Genomic DNA, 27,068 nt, shown 5'->3' with positions numbered 1-27,068 from the left:
CCACACTATCTCGACTATCGGCCGGAGAGCGCCCACGGCGCATGCGCGCTCCTTCCGCGCTTGTGGAGTTGGTGGTGTGACGCCATCTTGTCACGGTCTCAGCCAGCGGTGTGTAAGCGCTGGGGGAGGAGGGGTCTGTCTCTTAAAGGGGACACGGCCCCAGAGTGGGCCCTCCCCTCCTCGAGGTAAGCTCAAGGATAGGGGTGAAGGGCTCGGGGGTACGGAGCGGGGCCCGGTGCTGCCCCAACGCCCATATCCCGCGCTGTGCCCCGACGGGCCCACTTTAAGGTACCACGGCGGAAAAAACGCAAGAGGCAGTTGGGGAGGGGTGAAGCAAAGGGGGATTAGCGCGCGCCCCCACCTCTCGCTACACAACGGCCACTCCTGCCGCGCGCCTCGCTCTAATTGGCCAGAGGCGTCCGGCGGGAAGCGCGGCTTGAGGGAAGGGGAGGGTGATCCGGGCCGTGGGGATAGAGGAGAGGGCCCTGGTGGAAGAGGGCAGGAGCAGGGCTCTGACGGGGCAGAGGCGGGGTTGAGGGAAAGGGGCGGGGCTATGGTGGTGGGGGCGGGGTGGTGGGTGGAGCTGGGGCGGGGCTCTGTTGAGAGGAACAGGGGCGGGTCTGAGAAGGGGAGGGGCGGGGCTGATGAATACTGGAGGGACTATGGTGATGGGGGGGGTTGAGGGAAAGGGGATGGGCTGTAATGGGTGGGTCAGGATGGGTCGAAGGAATAGGGGTGGGGCGGTGGGCGGAGCTGAGGAGGGGCTTTGGTGGGAGGGACCGGGCAGCAGTGAGGGGCCATGGAGGGGGGAGGGCAGCCAGTGTGGGGTGGCAGCTCTAGGGCTGTATGGTTCATGGGCAGCCCAGGGCCGATGTGGCTCACTGCCCCCTGTATCTGTCTCAGTGTACCTGGTGCAGGATAGGTGTGGGGCCTGGCCCTGGGTTTGTTCAGGGAATGTTACTGGGGCAGGCTGGAGTGGGGCATTGGGTACCACTGTCCCCCATGTGAGAAGGGCAGGGCACAGTGGGTCCCAGGGATGCATTGCGGGGAGCAGAAAGTCAAGGGCACTGAAAAAGGAACAAACAGATCGATTTACTCCTTTGGTGGGAAAGGGGTTGGGTATTATTGATTAAACTGATTACTTTTAGACAAACTAATACAGCAGGAGAGGGAAGAGGCCTTTGAGAATGTCTCTGGGAGGCTTGTCCGCCACACCCCTTATCCCCCTGGACCCTAACGATGTGATAGTCCCTTTTCCTTCCCACCCTCAGACCCTTTTCTTCTTGGGATATTCCCCTTGCCTTTTCCTGACTTACCCATCTCACCCCCCACACTATTTCTTTTGTTGGGTACAGTCTTTACTAGTTGAGTTCTCAAATGCTTTCCTCACCCCCAGTAATGCCCTAGTTGGACTCACTGTCCTCTGTATCTGTCTCAGTGTGCCTCCCACTGCACCACGGACAGGATCTCTGCCCCACTCCCTCTGTGCAGCCCCAAGGGGTTTGCAGCTCACTCCCTCGTCTCTTTCTCCCCACTCCCAGGTGGGCAGCATCCTTAGTGGGAGGATGGAGCAGAGGCGGCAGGGCCGCCAGCAGGCCTCTGAGTGTATCCGCAAACAGAAGCGCAAGGAGCTGGACGCCCGGCGCAGCAAGTGCCGCATCCGCATCGGGGGCCACCTGGAGCAGTGGTGCCGGCTCAAGGAGCAGCTGGGATTCTCCCTGCACTCCCAGCTGGCCAAGTACCTGATCGACCGGTGAGGAGTGAGAGGGAGGGATGAGAGTACTGGTCCCACAGCAGGGGCCAGGATGTGGGAGATAGGTCCTATGGGAGGAGAAGGAAGTGGAGGGGGGGCTCTGTAGAATGGGCATAGGAGACCCTTGATTTCTTTCACAGTCCACCTCCCACACACCTTCCCCTAACAGGGCCGACCCTCCTCACAGCCTCCATTTCCCCACAGAGCCCCTTGTGCATCCCTCCCAGAACCTCACAGGTTCCTGCTGTCCCAATCATGCCCCCACCAATTACCCTGACAAGCTCCAATATGTCCTTTCCCGCAATTTCCCCCATTGCACCCTAACTGGCGTCTGACCTTGATGCCTGTCCCATGTGGTGGTTGAGATTTTGGGGTGGGCTGATGGAGGTCATGGAGCAGGTTCCCTTTTGTCTTCTGGGTGGATGGGCTCAGCCAGGGGGTGCAGGATCTGTGTTTTCAGGGTTCCCTCCCTGCCCCTCGCTGTTCACTCACTATCTCACCTTCTGTCCCCACCTCTCTCTGCTGCAGGTACACTTCACAGGGCTGCGTCCTGAGTGCAGGTAGGCACCTCTCCTGCCCAAATGGGGTCTCTGTGACTCTGCACGCACTTCTCCTTGTGGGGAGGGGTATGCAGCTTTGAGTGTCCTTCTAAAAAGGGAGGTGCAGTGGGGGAATCCCCCCTTTAGTGACAGTCATGTCAGGGAGAAGGATTACATGGTGGGGGTAGACTGTGCTTCAGCCCCAGTGGTGCTGGGTTATATGACTGGGCATGATGGGGGGATCACCTTGTGTTTGGGGCACTAACTCTCTATACCCCCTTGTGGCTCAAGTCTGTGGTTTAGCAGTAGCACCTAGTGGCTCAAGTCTGGGTTGGCAGCAGGGGAACCTAGACCCACCGCTCCACTTGGTTTTGACCCTGGGGCTGGTAATTCAAGGGTATCACTAAGTCTGCTCCCTAGGTTTCTTCCTCCAGTGCCCCCTGCCTCTCTAGAGCCCCAGTGAGGGCCTGGTTATTGACTTGCAACACGTACTCAACTGCAAGGGGTCCGGAGATTCCTCACCCTCACTCTGCTGTCTCTCTGATGGTGGCCTGCAGCTCCATATTGAGGTCTTCTTCAGGCAGTATGGAACTCCTGCTGTATCCCTGTAGGAGCTACCAGGGAAGGTCTGCTCCCTTGCACTGACCACCCAGGCTGAGCTGTGCAGTGCCCTTTCAAGCTCCATGTGCATTGTGAGCACACCCAACAGATGAAGCTGGGTGGAGCCTCCAGGGCCCACAGATGGTCCTTAACCCTCTGTTCCCCAGCATAGGGTTTGTACATCCCATCACAGGGGGTTAGAGTTAATTAGGGGGGTGGTGCTCTGGCGCCCTGTCATGGAGTTCAGAGTACAATCCAGACCAGTAAGAGGTTGTGTCCCACTTGCCCTGCAACCTGGGTGTCCTACAGTGCTTTGCAGCATAGATGCCGACTCCGTGGGAGCTCCGGGGCTGGAGCACCCATGGGGAAAAAATTAGTGGGTGCTCTGCACCCACCGGCAGCCAAGCTCCCCTCCCCACCCCACCTCCACCTCCTGAGCATGCCTGCATCCCTGCTCCACCTACCTCGTAGCACTTGCTGGCACAAAACAGCTGTTTTGCAGCATAACAAGCTCTAGGAGGGAGGGGGAGGAGGCGGGGAAGAAGCGGGCCAGGGCAGGGATTTGAGGAAGGGGTTGGAATGGGGGTGGGGCAGGGGTGGAGTCGGGGCGAGGCTGGGGGCAGAGTGGTGTTGGGCGCCTATGCTTTGCAGTGCACAGCCTGGGATGCTCACAGCCACCCTACAAGCATGCCCTGTAGTAGAAAAAGGGATCCGCTCCGGCCCCTGGTTTGGAGCAGGTGCCCCATCCTTCCTTATGGCATATGAGTGCAGCATGACCACTAGCTCCGTTTGCTTCTGATCAGCTGCTGAAAGACCTCACTGTGCATACAGCTCTTTTGATTGCTTCTTGGTGAGCTCAGCATCTGCTTCTTTTCTCCTACTGCCTTTTCTGCTTGTGACTCATCTTTATGCTTTCCTTTGTTCTATTTCCTTCCCTGAAATAAACAGAAAATAATAAAACAGTAACCTTTCTTTGACTTTCCCCAGCCTTTTCACCTGAAAAATACTTAAAACTATTCTACTAGTGCTTGGAGTGCAAACCTCAGTTAAAATAGCAAGCTGTGTATAAATCTTATTTCGCCTACTCCACTGTCAAAGGGTTGGGTGTGATCCAGACCAGTAAGGGGTTGTGTCACCGCTTGTCCTGCAACCCTGGGTCCTGTACAGTGCTTTGCTGCTGCATCCCATGGCCTGGGATGCTCACAGCCAGCCTACAAGTATGCAGTTACACCCTGAGTGTCTGTGTGCTAGACAGCCTGGGTTCAGCAACTCTGACCCCAGCAGCGAGTCTACAGCCCTACTTTGTCTTCCACCAGTCTTGGTTACAACCAGCAAGTTGAGCCCAACACTCTCCCATTCCTGAATTTTCCCAAAACTATGTGCTCTGCAATGTCCAGCCCTCTCCTGGACAGTTCAGAGAAATAATGGTCAGCTTATTCCTTTAAAGAGACAAAAGTACATCACAGTTTATTAACCAGGATAAATAAACTCTTCCCTGCAAACAGCACTGAGTTGGTTTATAATAAAAATCAAACAAGTTTATTAGCAGGACATAGGTTAAGTGATGCCAAGTGAAAGGAATAAAGTTAGAAAGGGAAATAAGCAAATAAAAGTGAAAACATGGATTGAAAAGTCTAAAACTGAATCTAGCAAGGGACAGGCTTTGTTCAAAATGTTTTTTCTCACCAAGCTTCCTTCTTCAAAGCCGTGGTTCACTTTCCCTCAGTCAGGACCTTCCACAGAAGTACAAGATATTGGCTTTCCTTGTCTCCCTAGGTGAAAGATCTTTGCCTAAGCAGGTTTCTCGCTTATACTCAGTTTCCAGAGACTTCAACCCCTCCCTTGGTTGAAGGGCCCATCTTTCTCAGCTTGTAAGAGTTCTGTTCCCTTGTGTCTGTCTAGTGATGGGATGCCAGGCATGGCTTCTCTCTTTGATTATATCTTCCAAAGTTCAATGACTTTGTGTCAAGAGGCAGAGTGACCTCACAGTGTTCTTTCCATCCTGTGGACTTCCCATCCCCCTGCTGATTTCTATGTAAATAGGGCTTCCATTGTTTTTGGTCACAGCTTGCTTAATTTCACTCTAAACAGGTAGACAGCTACCTTAGCTCCTGTCTGGATGGGGACCTGTTTCTCCCTGTTTGACCACAGACTTTAAAGCATGATATCATTAAGTATCCATATTTTCTCATATTGTGTTTATACATACATTTCACAATGATATTACCAGTGTGTTACTAGCTTTTAGAAAAGACCTCACTCTATGCACTTTTAACAAATTTAATAATTTTAATAAGAAAATGTTGAAGTAAAAAGAAGATTCTGGTTATCAGGGAATAAGGTACAGATTATCAAGGGGTGCGAAATTCGGTTTAGGAAATGGGTGGCGTAAGGAATACATAATCTGCAATCTCCCCGATTTGGGGTAAAAGTTTAACGGGTCAAAATACAGACATTGAGATATGGGGTATGTTGTTCATATAATGGCTATGTTCAGGTATGGAGTATAATGAGTGGATACGATGATGAGAATGGATTTACCCTCATTTGGTGGGATTTAATGTTCAGTGAGTTTATGGTTCCAGTTCATATGGTCTAATGGAAAAAGTCTCTCAGTCCCTTTCCCATAGTTGATGCATGATGTCGTACTGGCTCACACCTCCTGGTACTGTCGGTAAAATTGTGTACAATCAGTTGATTCAATTGCTTATCACTTGAGGTTCAAACACCCCCAACCCCACCTTTATAGATCAGTGAACTTGGCAATATATTTTTTGAAAAGTAAAACCCGGACCAAGCTTCTCTCTCCTGCTTGGGCATAGACCCCATGCTGTCTCTTCCCCCACTTGTTGGCTTGATAGCTTTGGGTATTTGATATGTAAATGGACCTTCATTGTCTCTCACTGACTAAATTGGTTAGTCTCTAAGGTGCCACAAGTACTCCTTTTCTCTTTGCGAATACAGACTAACACGGCTGTTACTCTGAAACCTGTTCAGAGAAGCAAACACATTCCTTTGTCTAGGGCAGACCTATTTACAGCTCCCCCTGACATGTCTCATTTAAACATACTTTAGTCACAATTCTAGTCTATATCCATAACTCTTAATACACATCGCGTCCATACATCACACAAGAATATTAGTGATCAGTGAGTTATTAGTTTTCAAATGATACCTCATAAGGCATATGTTGTACAAAGGTTATTCCAGTAGTGTGCAGTGTATGAATACAGGTTTCAGAGTAACAGCCGTGTTAGTCTGTATTCGCAAAAAGAAAAGGAGTACTTGTGGCACCTTAGAGACTAACCAATTTATTTGAGCATGAGCTTTCGTGAGCTACAGCTCACTTCATCGGCTGCATACCGTGGAAACTGCAGCAGACTTTATATACACACAGAGAATATGAAACAATACCTCCTCCCACCCCACTGTCCTGCTGGTAATAGCTTATCTAAAATGATCATCAAGTTGGGCCATTTCCAGTACAAATCCAGGTTTTCTCACCCTCCACCCCCCCACACACAAATTCACTGTCCTGCTGGTAATAGCCCATCCAAAGTGACAACTCTCTACACAATGTGCATGATAATCAAGTTGGGCCATTTCCTGCACAAATCCAGGTTCTCTCACCCCCTCACCCCCCTCCAAAAAACACACACACAAACTCACTATCCTGCTGGTAATAGCTCATCCAAAGTGACCACTCTCCCTACAGTGTGCATGATAATCAAAGTGGGCCATTTCCAGCACAAATTCAGGTTTTCTCACCCCCCCACCCCCATACACACACAAACTCACTCTCCTGCTGGTAATAGCTCATCCAAAGTGACCACTCTCCCTACAATGTGCATGGTAATCAAGGTGGGCTATGTCCAGCACAAATCCAGGCTTTCTCACACACACCCCCAAGTCATTATGCAAGGTAGCCTATTTCCCCTTGTTTTTTCCTACCCCCCCCCCCCCGATGTTCTGGTTTAACTTGGATTTAAACTTGGAGAGTGGTCAGTTTGGATGAGCTATTGCCAGCAGGAGAGTGAGTTTGTGTGTGTGTGTGTGTGTCCCTGGGGGGGGGGAACGGGGGTGTGTGAGAGAGCCTGGATTTGTGCTGGACATGGCCCACCTTGATTATCATGCACATTGTAGGGAGAGTGGTCACTTTGGATGAGCTATTACCAGCAGGACAGTGGGGTGGGAGGAGGTATTGTTTCATATTCTCTGTGTATATATAAAGTCTGCTGCAGTTTCCACGGTATACATCCGATGAAGTGAGCTGTAGCTCATGAAAGCTCATGCTCAAATAAATTGGTTAGTCTCTAAGGTGCCACAAGTACTCCGTTTCTTTGTATGAATATAGGGGTGCTTAGAGTCACATGACCAGGAAGTTGGGTTATTGGGGAGGAGGGGTTGGTGCTGTGGCTCCCTTAGGGGTAGGATTATATGGAGAGGTTGGGGTAAATGTTGGGGTGGTGCAGTGTCCCCCATGGGTTCTTGGGTTATAGGCAGGAATAGACAGGTTATATGGTGCTAGGGGAACCCTGTGGTTTACATGTGGTTTCCCTCTCTCTCCCCCAGGGCAGGGTGGCTCAGATCCCAGCGCCCTCCCCACGGATGCCCTGCAGCGCCTGGTCGTCCTGTCTCATGTTCACAGCCAGGAGTGCAGCTTTATCCCCAATGTGAAGACCCCCTCACCAGGAGACAAAGGAGCCCCAGGAAGTCTAGTGTGGGAGTGCATGGCTGGACACACCTTCTCCTGGGGCCCCCCTGCACCGGAAGAGCAGCCACCGGGAGGTAGCTCACAGCCCGACAAAGCCACTTCCCAACGCAAGGAAAGAGGAGCCAGCTCAGGGCCCAGCCCACCACCTTCCCCAGTTACCAGCCGCAGGCGCTCGCTCCGCAGGGCAGCACTTGCCCAGGACTCCTCTGGGAAGGTGGTTAAGGTGGAGCCCAACCCCCTTGGGAACAGTGCAGTGGTGGAGAGAATGGCAGCTCCATCATCTACCAGCAGCATGGACCACGGTGGAGAGCTAGGAGAAGGGAACACAGACACTGACGCAGGTGAGGGAGTGAGCAGGACCCCCCCTGTTCCCGGATCCCCATGCAAGCATGTGGTGGCACAATGGATGCAGCTGACCAGTCTTCTCTTTCCCAGGGCCCCACAACCTTCTCCTCCTGTCCAGCCAAAACTGGGATTCCTCCTCCCTCTCTCCACTGGTCCTTGATTTCTTTTGCCCCGTTGACTCCAAACCCCCATGGCACTCCCAGCCAGGTTAGCTGACTCCCCCCGTACATTGGAAATACAAGTTCAGATAGCCCTTCCTCGACCCTACATCACCCCCTCCCTATCTGAAAGTGATCAGCTGGACCCTGTTAAGCAAACGAGCAACCCATGAGTCTTAGCTCCATCCATAGTGATGATAGGGATCCTGTAATAATAACCACCCTCCTCTAAACTAGTCCCTATCCCCCTACATTTGCCCCCACCCCTGGACAGTACAGGAGCCTGACACCAGACCCTGACCATCAGTCAGCAGATTCAGGCCCCTTTGAGTCAAGAGGAGAAATGAGTTAAAGAGGCAGGGACCCACTTTGCCAGACCCCAACACCCAAATGTTCCCATCATTGGCATCCCAGGCCCCATCACATTACAGCTTCAGGACTAACCATTTACCCTAAAACCAGGCTGAAGCCTTGGACGGTTCAGAGATTTAAGTCAGTTACAGAGACAAGGGTGGGTCACTGAGTCCCGGGGCCCCGTTCCAGGAATGTGGGTAGGTCTCCTTTTTGTTACGTCTTTTAACTGTGTTGTAACCGATCAGGTCACTGGCTTGAAGTGAGGATGTGGCCTTAGTGAAAGCACCCAGCGTGTCCCTGCTATTCATGGGGAGAGAGGCAGGTCTTTTTAGTGACAAGGGCCCAAGTTCCATGGAGAACTTTTCAGATCCACATCTGTCCTGGGAGTGAATTGGGAGCCAGGGCAGGCATCCTATGCTATTCACGCTGCTGACCTAGTTGGCAGGTGTATCCTGCTTTCTGTGAAGCTTTCAAATGTAGTCGTCCAGCTTGCAGGTCCCGAGGGGAGGGTTGGCTGTGGGTGTCCCCCAGCTGTGGAGAAACAAGGGCAGATGTCCAGCCAAGCACATCTGAGGTGCTGGAACACAGAAACTGCCAGAACAGATAAGACATGGGTCCATCTAGCTCTTTATTCCTCAGTGACCAGTATCAGGTGCTTCATAGGAGGGACAAGAAACCCTCTATTGGACAATTATGGAACAACTTGTTTATAGTTTCTTCCTAGTCCCCTTTCTCTGGCCTGTTAGTGGTTGGTTTATACCCTGAATGAGGATTTAGTTCCCTTCCTCGGGGCCTTCTCACTTCGCATTCCTCTCTCCTCCCAAACCCTTCCTGCAACCTCTCTCCCACAACTGCACCTTCCTTCCCCGTCCCTTCTGTGCAGATCTCAACTTCATGGTTCCATTTCACCCTTCAACTGACTGCACCTAGTTTCTCTCCCCACAGCTCCCCTGGCAGAGGCAGAGGCTGGCATGGAAGGGATAGAGCCGGAGAGGTGAGTGACGGTGGCTCTTCTCATCATATGTCCCTGGTGCTCACCTATCCCCTGTGCGTATGCTCCCGGGACTAGAGAGGAGCTGTCCTGTATCCCCAGCAGTGCAATGACCCAGAGTCACTCCCGTCTGACAACATCCGGTATGAAATTAACTTTTGAGTTCTCAAGCCAGTTCCCAGTGGGACAGTCTTACCCCATCCCTATTATTACACATCCCTATTATTACACCTATTATTACGCATCAGCGCTGTTGTGAACAGCTTCAGCAGAGAGACCAGTGACTGACAGGGACATGTAGACAGGATGGCCATCAGGCTGTGAGGAGAGATGGTGGGATCAGGACCCACAGAGCCCTCAGAGATTTCCCCGTCAGAGCCATGGCTCAGGGAGATGCGCTTCCGTCCAACCTCCTCTCTTGACATCTGATTCTTGCAGTGCACCAGGATTGGAGGATAAACCAGAGGAGGTGCCTGACCCCAAAGAGGAAGAGGAGGAGGATGAAGACTTCACCGAAGAAGATGACCTCACTTACACGGATGACCTGCGCGATAAGAATTACCACCCCTCGTTGGACAGGTAAGGGATGCTAGAGCTGGGATGGGAGGGAGCTGACTGCACTGCTCTCTGAAGGGCTGCCAGGCTGGACCGAAGTCTTGCACTTTACAAAGAGTCTGTGTATGTTCTGACGTAATTCCACAGCCCTGGTCTTCTGTCCCTTCACCTTCCATGGCCCTTTAACAATTAACCCAGGAACCCACAGGGCGCGTACAGAACAAGGTGTCTCTCTCCGTAGCTTTTCCTGGATCCCTGCCCTTTCCCACCTGCTCCCTGCTTTGTGGTTGCCAACACTTTGCTAGTATAATTAAGGCCTCACTCTGATTTCACAGGTAGCTGTGGTACCCCGGGATGCTCCTAAACACCACTGCTGAGCGCTCCTAATTCTCGTTGTATGAGTGAGATCAGAATCCGGCCCTGGAATTGTAAATTCCCCAGGGCAGGGACCTTATTTTCATTACTGGTAAGAGGAGGGGAAGGGATTTGCCCACTGCAATGTCAGAGGGTAGATGGCCCTTTGAAGGCTCAGGGACCAGCCCAGCTCTGACAGGCTCCACAGTGAGGAATGAGGCACCTCAGGTTCACCCGAGGGAACTGGAGGCAGTTAATTAGGCAGGGAAGCACCTGGGCATGATAAAAAAAATTAAGGACCTCAGTTAGAAGGGGAGTTCCCGAGAGGAAAGGCAGCTGCTAGAGAGCCGCCCTCTAGCAGGCTGGTGAACTGCTAACACTCCAAAGAAAGAGAAGCATGGCAAGCCTACAGGCAGGTGGTAGCAGCAAGGGGCTGACAAAGACTGATTCTAGCTGATCCAAACGGGCCCCGAGCTGAACCCAGTGAGTTGGGCTGGCCTGGGCTCCCCTGCATACTCCAGCCAGGGGCTTATGGAGAAGAAGGTTCTAAACGCAGGAGACCTAGGGCTGAGTAACGCCTACTAGAGCCATGGAACTTCTGACTCCCCTTCACCCTGAAGGGGCCAGAGACTGCTGAGGATCTGGCCAGGAAAAGTCAGGTTGTAACAAGGACTTGACAAACACAGAGTTGGGTGTGATAGCATCAGGGGGTGGAGCCAAGTTGGTTTAGCTCCCCACCTTTCCACAAGGGGGATCTGATCAACAAAGGCCCCTGATTTCACCCACACAGTGAGTCAGTTTCAGAGCTAGGAACAGAACCCAGCTGTTCTGCCACCCAGTCTTGTACCTTAACCACAATCCCATCCTTCCTCCCAAGCTTCCTTGTGACTTTGTCCTGATATTGGAAACGAGAGACCCATTTGTTAAACATACTCTGCAGAGGGAAGGCTGCTCTGACAAATCTAACCCTAACTGTTGTGTGACTAAACTCTCAGCTCTAACCTGACGTGAACGTGGAATAATACATTGATTCCTTTAGCACTGGCTTGAAGGAGATGCTTTTAGTCTATGTGCCTCTCCTTGAGTGGCATTGGGTTGCTTTTCCTCTGTTTCCCATGTCTAGCTTCACCTGCCATTAGAGAGCCCCCTCTCACAGGTTGTAACCAGTTGCTATGTCCATCTTGTCCATCCAGTGACTCAGAGCTGAAAAGAGAACAAAGCCAGAACAAGAGCCGCAAGAGACCCGTGAAGGGTACGCAGCTGCCTACCGAGGCGAGTCCAGCCAACGGCAGCCCCTCTGAGGAGAAGGCGGTGCAATCCAGGTGAGGGGGAAGACAGGCAGAGGGCCAATCCAGGTGAAGAGGGAGAGCCTGAGCACATAGGGAGAGGAGAAAGGAAGGCGAGAAGTGGGTGAGTGAGAAGGAAGGGGTTGAGATCAGTTTGTCTATCTCAACTCGATCATCCAAGTGGCTTTGGGCCCATCTGAGAAGTGACTGCATTTCGCAACCCCAAAGTTTTCGAATGCTGGCTAACCTAAAGGCCCGAGGGCGTGTGTGGGGCTGTCCTGTGCTCTGAAACTACAGACCCCTGACAATAGCAGTCAGACCAAACCGCAGCCAATTCCCAGCGCAGAGCTGTCTACTACACCACGCTGGGTGTCTCAGGCCTGGTCTACACTTAAAATGTAGATCAACATGGGTACATCGCTCAGGGGTGTGAAACTTGTCTCACCCCTAAGCGCCATAGCTATGCCGGCTTAGCCCCTGATTAGATGCAGCTAAGTGGATGGACGAATGCTTCTGTATACCTAGCCAGTGCTGCTCACGGAGGATGCTTAGCCACTGTGATGGGAGCCATGTGAGGACCTGAGCAAAGTCCGTTGACATTAATAGAAATTCTTTCCATTGACTTCAATGGTAATAGAGCCAGTAATGAAACTAGGGGACAGCGAGGGAGACAAGCGTACTAGTGTCTGGGTAGTCAGAGAGAATATAGTACGGCTGAAGTTTGCCCATGTCACAGCTCCATTCAATGCAGGTGGAGCTGTCATGGAACCAGTTGCAGCTCCCTGATCCTGCGCCGTCTGCCCTCTGCATGACTTAGAGAAGCTCCTAAACTGCTCTAACTCATACCACTGGCATAAGATCCCTAACATTAATGGAGGATTGATATATCAAAGCTCTCCCTACAGCACCAGAGAGTGCAGGGAGGGTTCCACAGGAGCCATCCCTCCCTGGAGAGAGTTCCACTGACACAAAGGGATTTCTCCTCTGGCCATGTGGGGCCAGAACATGGCCTCTGTGTTGCCCAAGTGGTACAAAGTGGCCATAGTGTACTGCACTATCCTGCTCACCAGGGAAGAGGCGAATGGCTAAATAGGGCTTCAGTGTATAAGTAGTTACTTCTGGGGGAATTTTGCACCAAAATATTAAAAATTCTGTGCACAGTATTTTAAAATTCTGCATATTTTATTTGTCAAAGTAATACAATGTAATCGTGCCAGTTTCAGTTATTGTGGTAATTTATTTCAAATACCCGTAAGCAAGTATGTCTGTAACAATACAGACAACAACAACAAAAAGATTCAGGAAATGTTTTTTGACAAATAGATTCTCTACCGGGCATATTAATACAGAACTTTGATCATAATTCATTTAAACTACAATACAGAAATGTATTTTCCCACATCATTGAGAAGCAGTACAAAGGCTTGGGGATTTCAGGGGTAATGAAGGAGCTGAGGGAGAGGGAGGTAATTGCTGGGAAGGAGCCTGGAAGTGAATCTGGAGGGTTGGTGGATGTGGGTGGGAGAAGTATGGAACAGATTTTTTTGCGGGGTGGGGATTGTTGGGGAACCTCCCCCATGCCTCTCCCATTCAGTCAGGCATATCTGCTGCCTCTGTCTCCATGTGTCCCTGCATCCCCACTCCCCATTCAGCCATTCATTTCTGCATATGTCCCCATGTGGCCCTGCACCCTTCCTCCCCCCCGTCTCCATGTGGCCCTGCACCCCCACTCCTATTCGGTCCTGGGCTCAAAGTTGTCACCCCACTAGCTCCTTTGCTCCCACCCCAGACTGTCCCCCTCCACTATCCCTCCGGAACGTCAGTCTGTGTGACCCACCTTAACAACACCATGTGTCCCACTCTGCCCCCCTCCATATCCCGTGCCTCCTCACCTGGCACAGCACTGTGAGGAGGGCAGCCTCTGTCTTCTCCCTCTCCATGGCTGGTTGCTCTGACCCATGAGTTAGCTGTCCTCTCTTCTGGCATCACATCAGCCCCTAGTGCGTGAAAAGTGTAATTGCAGTTTCCTTTCACTTCCCCATCAGAATCAATTTTTCTACAGGGGGAAAAAATATCTCCGGGAGGCATTAATTCTGCACTTGAGCAGTGGCTCAGAATTCCCCCAGGAGTAAACTAATGCTGTAGTTTTCATAAGGTTCCATCACACAATGATAATAAATATTCAGCAGTGTAGTGTCTGGTTCTCTGCACTGAAGCTGCTAGTGTGAATTTGTAATACTTTTATGCAGAAAATGATGTATGCATTAGCGTATTGTTTCTTAGATTATAAAGCCAGAAGGGACCATTGTGATCATCTAGTCTGACCTCTTGCATAATGCTGGCCACTGGACTTCCCTGAGTTAATTCTTGTGTGCACAAGAGCAGATCTTTTAAAAAAATATCCAATCTTGATTTAAAAATTGCCAGTGATGGAGAATCCACCACAACCCTTGGGAAGTTGTTCCAAAGGTTAATTACCCTCATTGTTAAAAATGTGCCTTATTAATAATCTGTATTTGTCTAGCTTCAATTTCCAGCTTTTGGATCTTGTTATACCTTTGTCTGTTAGATTGAAGAGCCCTCTGTTATTACATTTCTAGATAAATGATGCTGAAAATTTGCTCATTGCTGAGAAGATGTGTTGGTTTCAGTACTATGATGTTGATAGTTGAGTTAATCTCTGAAGATCCAAGGAAGCCAAGTTAAGCTTGGGTGGGTGCTGGAAACTGCTTGGGGTGACTGAGCCTAATGCAACCTTCACTGAAGTGAGAGGAATGACTTGCAATAAATCACTGCGAGTTGGGTCAGGTCCTTAGTGAATGATTAGGCTCCAAGTCACCAAAGTATTTAAAAGTCAGTACTGCCGATCTCAAGTGTACAGAAGTAATGAGTAACATCTCAAAAATCATGAATATTTGATTTGAGTGGTTTGGGGGTTTTTTGGATTTTTCTAATAATAAATTATAGGTTCTTTAAATTTCTCTTCTGGTTTCTGAGCCTTTAAGTCACCCTCAGGACACATTTTCAACGTGTTTTTTTTCCAAACGTGAGGGCTAGAAACTTTCATTGTATCTAAATAAACGCTGGTGGTCGCTTGACTCTGGGAGCTGGGGCTTTAAGAAAAACACCAAATATCACAAGACTCTCAGTAAAATCACAAGGGCTGACAATGGTGCCTGTGCTTACACACACGGATAGTCCCATAGAAGTCAATGGGCCTACTTATATGCCTAAAAAGTAGCATATGCTTAAGTCTCTTCTTGAACTGCGGCCTTACATAACACCAGGGAATTAATTATAGACCCTAACTCTTTCCTTCCAGACTTTCTAATGTTTTTATTACACAGGAAGGTATAAAAGCATTTCCTTTGGAATTAGCTGAATTAAGTGTGAACAGTCTTCCATTCTCAACTATCTCTTCACGATTATATGTTTTTGTGGGAATTATGGGAGAAAGAAGCCCCAAAATATAAACCCAAACAGATACCAAGTAAGTATTAACATGCACAGTAAAGGATCTTCTGCCTTTTTCATTTCTAGATGTTTTTGTGACTTCAGTTCTATACTGAAAGTCTATTAATGTCTGTTTTACAGGGGCTGTGAAACTAAGTAACAGTTTGCTACCAGTAGAGAACAAGTTCTGGAGGCATTAATCGAAACACAACAGAAAATCATGGTAAATTATATATTTAATTTGCGCTGCCCCTTCCTCTCCCTGCAGCATTTTAATTTTACCATTAGAGGTACACCATCTACTCAAAAATCATGCTTGTGTCTGAAAACTTTCAAAATCACTGGAAATAAAAATATTATTTCCCTCTAAATCTTTCTTTTCCCTTCAGTTTCTTTACTTTGTGCATTTGAGAGCACTCTGTTGATCGTCTTTTAGGGCCAGATTTTCAAAGGTGTGTAAGTGCTTAGTGGGATTTCAAACGTGCCTAATTAAATAGGATAGATATCAGACTCCCACTGAAATCAAATGTAGAGCACCTGAACTTTTCACACATTTTAAAGATTGACTGAACTTGTTTGTGGTGTCCCTTTAAGGTTTAAAGGAAGTAATGGTTTTGATCAAATAAGTTACACATTGATGTGTGGTTTTTGCTGTAGCCATTATGATACCAGCAGCTAGGGACATGGAGACAGAAAAAAAAAATATCAGAGGAGCAAGAGAAAGCTCATCAAGAGCACGTCGCATACTGGAGTGTGTGTTCCTTCGCAGATGACTCTCATCTCTTTCTGTAAGTACCGTCATCCCAATCTGATGACAATACCTGTGTGCAATATACAGTATTGCAAAGCGTTGAGCAGCCTCAGCTTGCACTTGCAAAGTAAGCTGCATAGCCTGCATCTTACATAGTGAACATGGCAGATCGTCCGTGATTTTTAACATCTGTTTTCTTCACCAAAATGACAATTTTGCTATTTTCTAACTTCTTTCTCTTTTCAGGACATTCCATCACAGACCAACAACAACAAAAGCGAAGTGGCTGCAAGATTTAAGAACATTTTAAATTAGATCAAACTTGTGACAGGGTCGGGCCAGATGGCTACAGGATAGTAATAAAAGGCAGCTATATCAGCCCCAGGTTAAGTAGGTCCCTTTTCCCTGGGTAAGGTAACAGGGAAGGTTGCAGAACAATTAGGAACCTTCTGGAGACAATTAAGACAGACTGGCTGATTAGAATAGATTCATAGATACTAAGGTCAGAAGAGACCATTATGATCATCTCATCTGACCTCCTGCACAACGCAGGCCACAGAATCTCACCCAACCACTCCTGCAGCCAATCAAGAAGCTGCTAGAATCAATTAAGGCAGGCTAATCAGGGCACCTTTGTTTTTAAAAGGAGCTCACTTCAGTTTGTGGTGTGCATGTGAGGAGCTGGGAGCAAGAGGCGTTAGGAGCTGAGAGTGATAACGCGGACTGTTGGAGGACTGAGGAGTACAAGCATTATCAGACACCAGGAGGAAGGTCCTATGGTGAGGATAAAGAAGGTGCTGGGAGAAGGCCATGGGGAAGTAGCCCGGAGAGTTTTAGCTGTCACACAGCTGTTCCAGGAGGCACTCTAGACAGCTGCATTCCACAGGGCCCTGGGCTGGAACTCGGAGTAGAGGGTGGGCCTCCAAACCTCCAAACTCCAGGTCAGACACAGGAGGAGTTGATCTGGACTGTGGATTCACGAAAACGCCCAAACTGAGGGCTGCCGTGAAGCTCCAAGGGGAACAAATCTGCCAATAAGCACAATACCCACCAAAGTAGAGGAGGAACTTTGTCACAGTATATGTGACCAAACTTTCTCTGTGTTTAAAAATATTAGATTAATGGGATTACGACTGTATCCTTCTCTCTTAACTGTATTATACCTTTTTGCAATACAGTGTGTTTAAAGACTTTTTATTGTTGGTAAATAATAACATTTAATCATGTTTGTAACATAGGATCATTGTATTTACTTGTAGTTATTTTGTGCGGTGAGGAGTACGTATATGAGATAACTGTCAAACAGTACAGAAATAAAATCATTTTCTGTCATATTTAATGTCCAGAGTGGATTTTTCTGAAGGTTTTTAGTGCTTTTTATTTTTATCGTGCAAATGATGGACTTATTCAAGAGCAGCTTGGTTCTACTGACCTAGTCAAGTTTTAGTATCATTTCATTATTATTTGTATTACCGTAGTGCCTAGAAACCCTAGGATGACTGCATTCAGGGGGTGTCCTACCAAATACATCCACACTGCATTGCAGGTCTTAAATTTTCTGTTTACATCTCTATTACAAGCCATCAGAGCTTTGAAATTGTAGAGTGATGCTTTCTCCTTCGGTCTTATTGTTTTGTCCATCTTGTTACTTGAATTAAAAACTGGGAAATATGATACCAAAAAAGCCATTAGGTTATGCCAAATGTTCATCAGGGGCTCGGGAGCTTCTGAGTCCTCTTGAAAAACTGACCACTAAGGCCTAATTTTCAGAAGCACTGAGCACTTGAGATTCTAGTTGAAAGTCAGGGGAGCAAGCTGTTCTCATCTCCTCTGGAAATCCATGACCATGAGTGCTCAGAAGTCAGGCAAAGGTTAAAGGCTGCATATGTAACCTCAATTCTGCCCTCTTGTGAAATAATGTTCCAATGTAGTCTATTAACTGTAGGAACACATGCTATTTCTAAATATAGCATTGTACAGTTTCTTTTTCCTTGCCATGTTAGACACACACATGTAGGATCTTGCGATGTGTAATAGTTTTTGTATGCCAGAAAAACTGAGGTTACTTATATAGAAATATGCTATCACAGAGACCCAAAGATGGTAACATTGTGCAAGTTGTCCTCTGCTTGCTTACTATCTGGTGAGTCTTGGAGCCTCTCACGGAGCAGGAAAGCACTGAGCCCTGCTGTATCTAGCACGCCTGTGGTATATTTAGGCTTGGAAAGATTAGATTGTTATTGTTTAATGTCAATAAACATCCATTTCATCATACATACACACAACCCAACAAAAAAAAATCCATTGAAAATTTACAGAAAGGCAAAGTACAAAGAATGCTGCCTGAGAACATTTTAGAGGTTGATTTAAAGCAATTTATATATTGTGGCATGATGTTGACTGTGTGTTTTTATAGTTACAGTAGAACCTCAAAGTTATGAACACCAGAGTTACAAACTGACCAGTCAATTAATCAGGCCCCAGTAGAGACAAAAAAAAAAAAGGGAAATACAGTGCAGTACTGTGTTAAATGTAAACTGTTAAAAAAAATAAAAGGAAAGCAGCATTTTTCTTCTGCATAGTAAAGTTTCAAAGGTGCATTAAGTCAATGTTCTCTTGTAAACTTTTGAGAGAACCATAACATTTTGTTCAGAGTTACGAACCATTTCAGAGTTACGTACAACCTCCGTTCCTGAGGTGTTCGTAACTTTGAGGTTCTACTGTATAAACCTTTAACTTTTGAACCCTAGTGACTCCAGCAGCCTGGGGGGTGAGCTGGACAGAGCCCTGTATCCTTTCGGCAGGGGTACCCTTTATCAGAAAGATAGGGGTGTGTACCCAGCCTACAACTAAAGCCTAGCAGTCTGTGGAAACAGCCAGGCCCCGACCCTCAAAGAAGTTTAGGTGCCTATTTCCCATTGATTTCAATGAGACTTAGGCATTTCAAGATCTTTGAGGATCTGAGCACTGGCCTCTACACTGACCTGACCTTCAAGACATGAAATTTGTAGTCCTGGGTCAAACTGGAGCTCTTCCCGGTGTCTGGCAGGCATCGCAGTGTCCATATGGGTGTCAGTGAGACTTGGAGGTCCAGGAAGATGCCAGAGCAATCTTAGGGTGGCCACCCTAAATTCTCCTTCCTGTAGGAGGAGGCTGGTAGCTGGAGATCCCTGCCCCAGAGAAGGCCAGGCAGCCTTCGTCTCCTATGCCTTCTCGCAATGACGGGAAGAGAGAGACGTTCATGGTGGAGATGGGGAAGGGTGTACAGAAAAGGAAAACACAGGACAGGGGAGAGGGAGACTACATGGGGAGAAAGGAGGAGGAGAGACACACCCCTCTGGGAGCACCCAATCAGTTTGTTTCTTCCTTTGCAGCCGCAAGAAGCGGGGACAGCTGAGCAACAAGGATGTGGCCCAGATCGGCCCCAAAAGAATCAGGTAGGAAGCTGGCCTGGAACCCTGGACATGACTCTGCTGGCTGCCCTGCCCTAGAGCCCTTATAGTAGCAGAGCTGGGCTGCAGACCAGTCCCTTGTATCCCTGCTCCCCACAGCTGGACTCCCCATTCCACTGAGCAGCCGGTGGTGCCTCCTGCAAAGGGAAGTAGTTGGGCAGGGGTAGGATCTCCCGCTCTGTCTGGATTGGCCTCTTGGTGGGGGTTGCAGCGCCATTCCAGTTGGACTTAGAGGTGAGGAAAAGCCCCATTAGCCCCAGAGCCACACACCAGGGGCTGCTTCCCACAGCCCATTACCTAACATACTTTTCAATGGCCCCAGTGATGTGCAGTCCTCTTGCCACTTGGTCTACTGTCCATTCCCCCTTGCAACCACCCCTCTCGTGTCCCTGCATAGGCTCACAGCCAGTGATACTCCCTGGTGTTTCTTGCATATCCACCACACCCATCGGTTGGCGTCTTCCACAGGGCATGCGACCCACCCCTTAGCGCCCCCAACCCACACACCTTCCCCGTTGCTAGTGGTGTGCTTTGTCCAACCTGTCCACCACTCCACCCCCAATACTTTGCACAGCTGACCAAGAGACCAGAGCAGATGGGCATAGATGGGGAAAAAAAGAGTTTGGAAAGGAGCTGGAGAGCCGGTGAGGCAGGGAGATGAAGGGGGCTTTATCCAGATGTCACAAGCTGCAGAGGAGAGGTGACGAAGGCAGCTGGTGAGCAGGGAAAGATCCAGGAAGGTGGCTGCAGCGGACATGGCTCTTGCCCATGCAGTGGGGAGATGGAGAGGAGAGGACAAGGGAGGGTTTGAGAACCGAGGGGCTGCTGAACTGCATCCTGGCTCCATCAATAACCTGCAAGATCCTCACCCCCTCCTCTCTGCAGGAAGGCAACCAAGCGCGAGATGCTCCTGTGCGACTTCGAGGGCTGCGGCAAGATCTTCTCCAACCGCCAGTACCTGAACGTGAGTGACACGGTGACCTGTGGGGAGGGGCACCTGACCCACCCCCAGCACCGCCTGGTCCCTGTTGGGATACGTGGCCTAAAACCATTATGGTATCAGCCCAGCTGTGGGCTTGACAATCAGCTCAGTGTGACCCATCGGTGAACATATGTTACGGGTCCCTCTCTGTGCCTGATCCACAGAGAACAGGAGTCTGCGATGGTTTTACCATAGTTCAATCTGTAGCTACTTATGCTTTTATTTCTGGACATCCCCGTTTCAATCCCCAGCTCAAATGGGAGCTGTCACATATGCCCCGGTCGCTCCCATCTGACTGGCTGTTCAGTGAAATGAGTCCGTGTGTCCTCAGTTCCCAGCAGGACAAGATTCTATATCAGAGCTAAGGCCCCAACCCAGAGCTGATCAACGTCCATGGTGAGATTCCCACTGATTGCAGTTGACTCTGGAACGTGATCCAGTTGGCCTCCTTTGCTGCAGCCTCCACAGACAGGCTGGGGGCTGAATGGGTCATAGAGTTATGGCTTCCCTCTGCTGTCCCACAGAGAGAGTTGAGTGGCACCAAGGAGACCCCCTGTACTGGGGCTGCTGGTCCAGCCCCAAAATCAAATCAAACATTCCCTCTGACTCCCAGTTCTGTGGTAGGGCGCTCAGTTAGGTATGAACCAGGGAGGATGGACTGTGGGGTCTCTGGGTGGCAGCTGTGACCCTACCCTCTGCTTCCCCCCCACCCCCAAATGGCAGCACCACAAGAAATACCAGCACGTGCACCAGAAGACCTTCACCTGCTCTGAGCCCAGCTGCGGCAAGTCCTTCAACTTCAAGAAACACCTGAAGGAGCACGAGAAGCTGCACAGCGGTCAGTATGCCTGAGCACAGGGGCTAAAGCCTCAAAGCACCTGCCTTTCTGCTACGGTGCTGGGCTCTCCCTCCCCTCAGCACGCACACAGCTCTCTCAGGGCCCCTCAATCCAGATCCACAGGGCTTTAGTCCAGTCCTGGGCTCCTACACACACACACAAACCCCTGCCAGTACCCCTCAATCCAGCCCCACTGCTGCCCTTCAGTCCCCGTCCTGAGCTCCTACACAATCATCTGCCAGATGCCCCTCAATTCCAGCCCCACAATCACAAAGGTCTGCTAATGCATTTCAATCCCAACCCACAGGCCCCCTGGTATTCCAGCCCTGGGTTGGGCCCCCTCCCCCTTTCGACCTTTGCCGATACTCCCCAGTCCTGATCCACAGCCCGCACTACTATTCTAGCCCTGGGTTTCCCTCCCACCCAGCCCCAGCTCTGCAGGTGCCTCTCAGTCATGCCCTACAAACAGCGCTGTTATTCTAGCCCCAGGAGCCACACCCAGTGCTGCTAATAATGCATCTCAGTCTGGACCCACAGAATCTTCTGCTGTCTGGTCCTGAGCTCCCCCTACACACACAATTCTGCCATTGCTCCTCAATCCCAACCTGCAGGTCCCACTGTCATTCCAGCCCTGGACTCACTACCAATATTTGCTCTGGCAACCCCTTGCTTTTTGCCCTTTGGACTACTGCCCTTCTCTCGTCCCTGCTTTTGCTTCCACCTGGGTAAAATGCCCTGCCCTACATCCTGCTGCCCAGTACAACCAGTAACCCAGTCTTCTCCCCGCTGCAGACAAACGGGATTACATCTGTGAGTACTGTGCCCGCCCCTTCCGCACCAGCAGCAACTTGATCATCCACAGACGCATCCACACGGGAGAGAAACCCATACAGTAAGTAGCAACCCCAACTGGCTTGCTCTGTGACTTGGGGTCTCTTCCTCTGTGCTGAGCTCTCTCTGTCCCTAAGAATTGCAGCACTGAGAGGCCAAAGGTGGAAATCCCTGATTAGGTGCCATCGATCCAGTTCTGGAGGATACAGTCCCTAGGGCTGTCCGGGCCCTCTTCCTAACTACACCCCAGACAAGGCCTCTCCCCCTCACCCTCTTGATGTCTACACCCATTAGATACTTGTAGACCAGAGGTTCCCAAAGTCCCCAAGCTGCAGCACCACTCCAACCCGGGCTCTGGGGAGAACATGGTGAGTCGCGGACAGAGGTACGGGCGGGGCACGATCCTCAGAAGTTTGGGGAGTAATGAATTAGCCTGTTGAACTCACTGCCACTCACTGAAGTTGCTGAGGCCAAAGGTTTAGTGAGATTCCAAAAAGGGATTGGACATTTATGTGGAAACAAGAATATTGAGAATAACCATAATGAACAATAGCAATTTTGGAAGGGAGATTAAACCTCCTGCTTCAGGTTTTAAGCCTGTTCTCCAGCCATTAGAGCCCGGGACCAGACCTAACTTGCAGGCCAGATTAGCCTACAATTCCTGTGTTCCTGTCTCCTCTATGCATCTGATTCCCTGCCCGGCTTTCTCCATACTCTCCTTTTGATCGCCTTCCCTACCCGCAGGTGTGAGATCTGTGGCTTCACCTGCCGTCAGAAGGCCTCCCTCAACTGGCACATGAAGAAGCATGACGCCGACTCCTTCTACCTGTTCTCCTGCGACATCTGTGGCAAGAAGTTTGAGAAGAAGGACAACGTCACCGCACACAAAAGCAAGAGCCATCCCGAGGTGACTGCCGGCCCGGCCCAGCCCACGCTGGAAATGCCAGCACCTAGCAACAGGGACACGCTATCCCTGCTCCCCAGCCTCACTGAGGAGACACCAACCAAGGACCACTCGGATGTGCTGTGCCCACTTGCCACAGAGAAGCTGGAGATCCCTGCACCGAGCCATTGCAAAATGGAGAAGGCAGAACGGCCGGTGTCCCCCATCGCAGCCTCTGCCGAGTAACAAGCCATGCTGAGCGGGATCCAGGTCTGACCAGCGCTTGGGGGCTGAACCACAGGGGATGTTGGCAGAGATGATCCCAGCAGGATCCTGCCTTCCAGCTGGACTCTGCTGAGAGTGGGACATAAAGCGCTTAGCAGAGGGGTGGGGATAATGACTGAACCATGGTTGGGGACTGCAGCAGAAGATCTGAAATCCTGTCCAGGTACTGAGAGTATGAGGACAGGGAGGCAAAGGCAGCCCTGCGCAGCCTCCCCACACCACAGTCAGTAGAGCACAGACTCTCCATGGGCCAAGAGGACTGACACCAGCACCTTCTCTGGAGCAAGGGGGCTCTGAAGAGAGATGCTGAGGTTCGCCCTCCTCAGGAACAGGGCTCGGCTTTGCTACTCTCAGCTTCAGGGCTTTGGACAAATCCTCAATAAAGAATTATTTTGTGTCATGCCTGGGATGGGGAGAGCACCTTCTCTGATGGGGCTGCTGGTTCTGCCAGCCTGGGCAGGGCAGGGTTGAGGGTAGGTGAGCCTGTCTTCATCCCAATGGCCACAGCTCCTGCTGCTGTTTCCCTGCCATTCTCCTGTGAAATTACCCCATCCCCGGTTGGTGCAGCTCCTCTGAGTGGAGGTTCAGCAGCCACCCCCCGTCCAGCTGCAGAAAAGCCTGCCTGTGTTGTGGTCTTTGCATTAGAGCAGAACCTTGGCATCCTAATGGAGACTGTGAGCCCATTGTGCTGAGAGCTGCAGGCATGCACTGTGAGAAAGTCTCTACCCTGAAGAGCTCCCAGTGTAAATAGACCAAACAGACAAAGGGCAGGAGACAGTAAGGATTCTGATCCCCTCTTTTCGCATGGGAGACCGAATCACAGACAGATTAAGGACCAGATCTTCAAGGGTACTTAGACTCCTAAAGTCTGTGGGTTTCAATGGGAGTTAGGTGCCTATCTGGGCCTAAGGGTAAGATTTTCAGTAACACCTTGGTCGCGCTGAACATCAATGTCTCCTAAGTCGCTTAAACACAGATTCTCAAAGGTATTTAGGCTCCTAGCGTCCACTGAAATCGTGAGAGTTAGGAGCCTAAATACCTCTGAGGTCTGAGTCTTAGGCATGTTTGAAAACTTTACCCCAGGGGACTTGCTCAAAGATTGCTTCTTAGGAAAGGGATAGATAAGAAGACAGAAAATATCATATTGCCTCTATAAATCCATGGTTTGCCCACATCTTGAATACTGCATGCAGATGTGGTCGCCCCCTCTCAAAAAAGATATATTGGAACTGGAAAAGGTACAGAAAAAAGCAACAAAAATGATTGGGGTATGGAACCGCTTCCGTATGAGAAGAGATTAATAAAAACTGGGACTATTCAGCTTGGAAAAGAAACGACTAAGAGGGGACGTGATATAGGTCTGTAAAATCATGATGGGTGTGGAGAAAGTAAATAAGGAAGTGTTTGTTACTTATAACACAAGAACTAGGGATCACCCAATGAAATTAATGTACAGCAGGTTTAAAACAAAAGGAAGTATTTCTTCACACAATGTACAGTCAACCTCTGGAACTCTTTGCCAGAGGATGTTGTGAAGGCCAAGACTATCACAGGGCTCAAAAAAGAACTAGATAAGTTCATAGAAGATAAGTCCTGCCAATGGCTATTAGCTAGGATGGGCAAGGATGGTGTCCCTAGCCTCTGTTTGCCAGAAGCTGGGAATGGGGGACAGGGGATGGATCACTTGGTGATTGCCCGTTCAGTTTATTTTTTCTGAAGCACCTGGTATTGGCCACTGTCGGAAGACAGGATACTGGGATAAATGGACCTTTGGTCAGACCCAGTATGGCTGTTGTTATATTCAGAAAGTCTGTGACTGATCCAGGAATTGAAACCAGGTCTCACCGCTTGCCTTCTGTTAACCACAATGCCCTTTTATTTTCTTCTTGGATCTGCTTCACTTATGTCACGGGAGAAGATTTCAAGTGATGGAGGCCCAGCTCCTCCAAGGTGTTTAGGTGCCTAACTCCCAATGGGATAACTACCTTACATATTAAGCAGGTTTTCGTTATGTGGAATCAGCAAAAGCTCTGACCCCACTTCTCAAGAAAATACCAGTCCCTGGAGATATGAGCCAGAGGGAAGGGAGGATTTTCCCAGCAAACGAAGCTTCAAAGTTGAAGATCTGACCTCAGTGTCTGCGTTGTAAAATGTCACCTCCCGTCAGTCGTAGTCTAGATGCACCCCGATCTCCCCGGGGTTCTCATTCAAGGCCAGAGGAGTAGCTGGGAGCTGAGAGCCCAGTACTGCCCTCGGTACAGCCCCACTGTCCCGATCCCTCCTTTGGCTTGAAACTGAACTTCCCATTCCCTCTCACCATTTTCCTGGCCACCCCTATGGCCCGGCTGTCCCAATCACCTACCTCCACCTCCTAGTAGTGACTCCCCTTGGCGCCGAGAACACAAGTATGAATCAAACCTCTTGGGGATATCAGGCAGGCTCTGCCATGCGTTTCCTCCGTGCATGGTCTTCTAGACCTTGGAGAGGACGAGCTTGGGGTGGGCTGTCTGTGGACAGAGTCACTTCTCCCCAAGAGAGAGCCATACATTAGCACTCAGGGCCTGTTCATGTCATGGAGAGGAAACCATTCCTCAGTGAGGGCTGGTCTACACTAGAAAGTTAGGTTGACTTACGTACGTTGCTCAGGGGTGTGAAAAATTCACGCTGAGAAACAAAGTTAAGCTCACCTAAGCCCTGGCATAGACAGAAGAATTCCTTCACAGAAGAACCTCTTCTGTCGCTGTACTTAGTGTCTACACTACTGCGTTGCAGCTGTGTCTCTGTAGCATTTCTAGTGTAAACATACCCTGAGTCTTCTGCAGGATACTCCTGCCTGAAGTCAGTGGGGTTTATGCCAGCAGAACTGGGTCTGCTTACCGGTCTTAGGGCTTATACAGCCCTCACATTGGACGCCTGACAATCATCCGTGGATTTTGTACCTACATGCACCCTATGAAGTAAGGACAGATTGGTAACTGAGACACAGGGTGGTAATAATGGTTATGGATAGGATTTTGTCATGGTAAAATTATGCCTAATTCGCAGCACAGTCTTGGTGAAAAATAGATCATTTCGAGCCATAGAAACAAAAATTTTTGTAATAAAGACTGATTGTGAACATAAATGTGCATTTATGAACAGTAAAATGTTTCTGTTAAACAAACGGTTTGCCTATGGAAACATTTACATGTGCCTGCTGTGGGCCTTGCTGCAGCTCATTAAGAGTTCGTTAATGCACTTTGATCTAGTCCTCTTTGACACTGGAGCAGATCAAAGTGCATTAACGAACTGTTCATTTTTTTAACAAGGCTTAATACAATTCTTTTTTTGTTTTTTTACCATTTTGACCAATAATATCAATGTTTATTTTTAAGCAATTTTTTTCCTGATTTTGATCCATTTAAATTTTTACAGCCTCTTACAGTTTGTATGGTAACTTCCACCTTCTCTATATGTATATATATTTATCTTCTTACTATATGTTCCATTCTATGCATCCGATGAAGTGGGCTGCATAGAAAGCTTATGCTCAAATAAATTTGTTAGTCTCTGAGGTGCCACAAGTCCTCATGTTCTTTTTGCGGATACAGACTAACACGGCTGCTACTCTGAAACCTGATATTATGCAAGGCACTGAATTTAGCCATATGGAATGGAAATCCATCAACTTCATGAAAAAACTCGTACAGATACAGACAGACATCATCTTCCTTTCCAAATGCAAACAGATGGACATCATACCAAAAGGACTAAAGGTAAAAAATCCATTACAATTACATATCACACAGACTGTGCTGAGAGATTGTGCCACACTCAAAGAAACTGCAAAATCACCTGATCAACATCCTATACAGCAAACAGGGAAAGATTAAGAATGAGCTCTCAAAACTGGATACTCTCATAAAAAAACAACTTTCCATACAAACTTCCTCATGGGTAGATTT

At 49.2% G+C, this 27,068-nt stretch overlaps 1 protein-coding gene across 5 annotated transcripts; it reads left to right on the top strand.

The window, feature by feature from the left end:
- Window positions 1-26,677, top strand: LOC140898278 (zinc finger protein 692-like). Of its 5 annotated transcripts, none has more exons than XM_073311902.1 (12): window positions 1-108; window positions 1,542-1,753; window positions 2,282-2,313; window positions 7,465-7,947; window positions 9,394-9,457; window positions 9,893-10,033; window positions 11,557-11,685; window positions 19,228-19,290; window positions 20,191-20,269; window positions 21,011-21,125; window positions 21,918-22,017; window positions 22,701-26,677. In XM_073311902.1, exons 2-12 carry the CDS (start codon window positions 1,566-1,568, stop codon window positions 23,083-23,085), a joined length of 1,779 nt encoding a protein of 592 aa, XP_073168003.1. In that variant the 5' UTR covers window positions 1-108; window positions 1,542-1,565; the 3' UTR covers window positions 23,086-26,677. The 5 variants fall into 5 exon arrangements, with proteins under 5 accessions (XP_073168003.1, XP_073168001.1, XP_073168002.1 ...); XM_073311900.1 differs by having other exon boundaries at window positions 63-185; XM_073311901.1 differs by having other exon boundaries at window positions 63-288; window positions 9,409-9,457.
- The last annotated feature ends 391 nt before the right edge of the window (window positions 26,678-27,068 follow it).

This window comes from Lepidochelys kempii, chromosome 14 (assembly GCF_965140265.1).
Source record: "Lepidochelys kempii isolate rLepKem1 chromosome 14, rLepKem1.hap2, whole genome shotgun sequence".
Lineage (NCBI taxonomy): Eukaryota > Metazoa > Chordata > Testudines > Cheloniidae > Lepidochelys > Lepidochelys kempii.
Note: the sequence above shows the minus strand (reverse complement) of the source record. Positions and strands in the feature narration are given on the sequence as shown.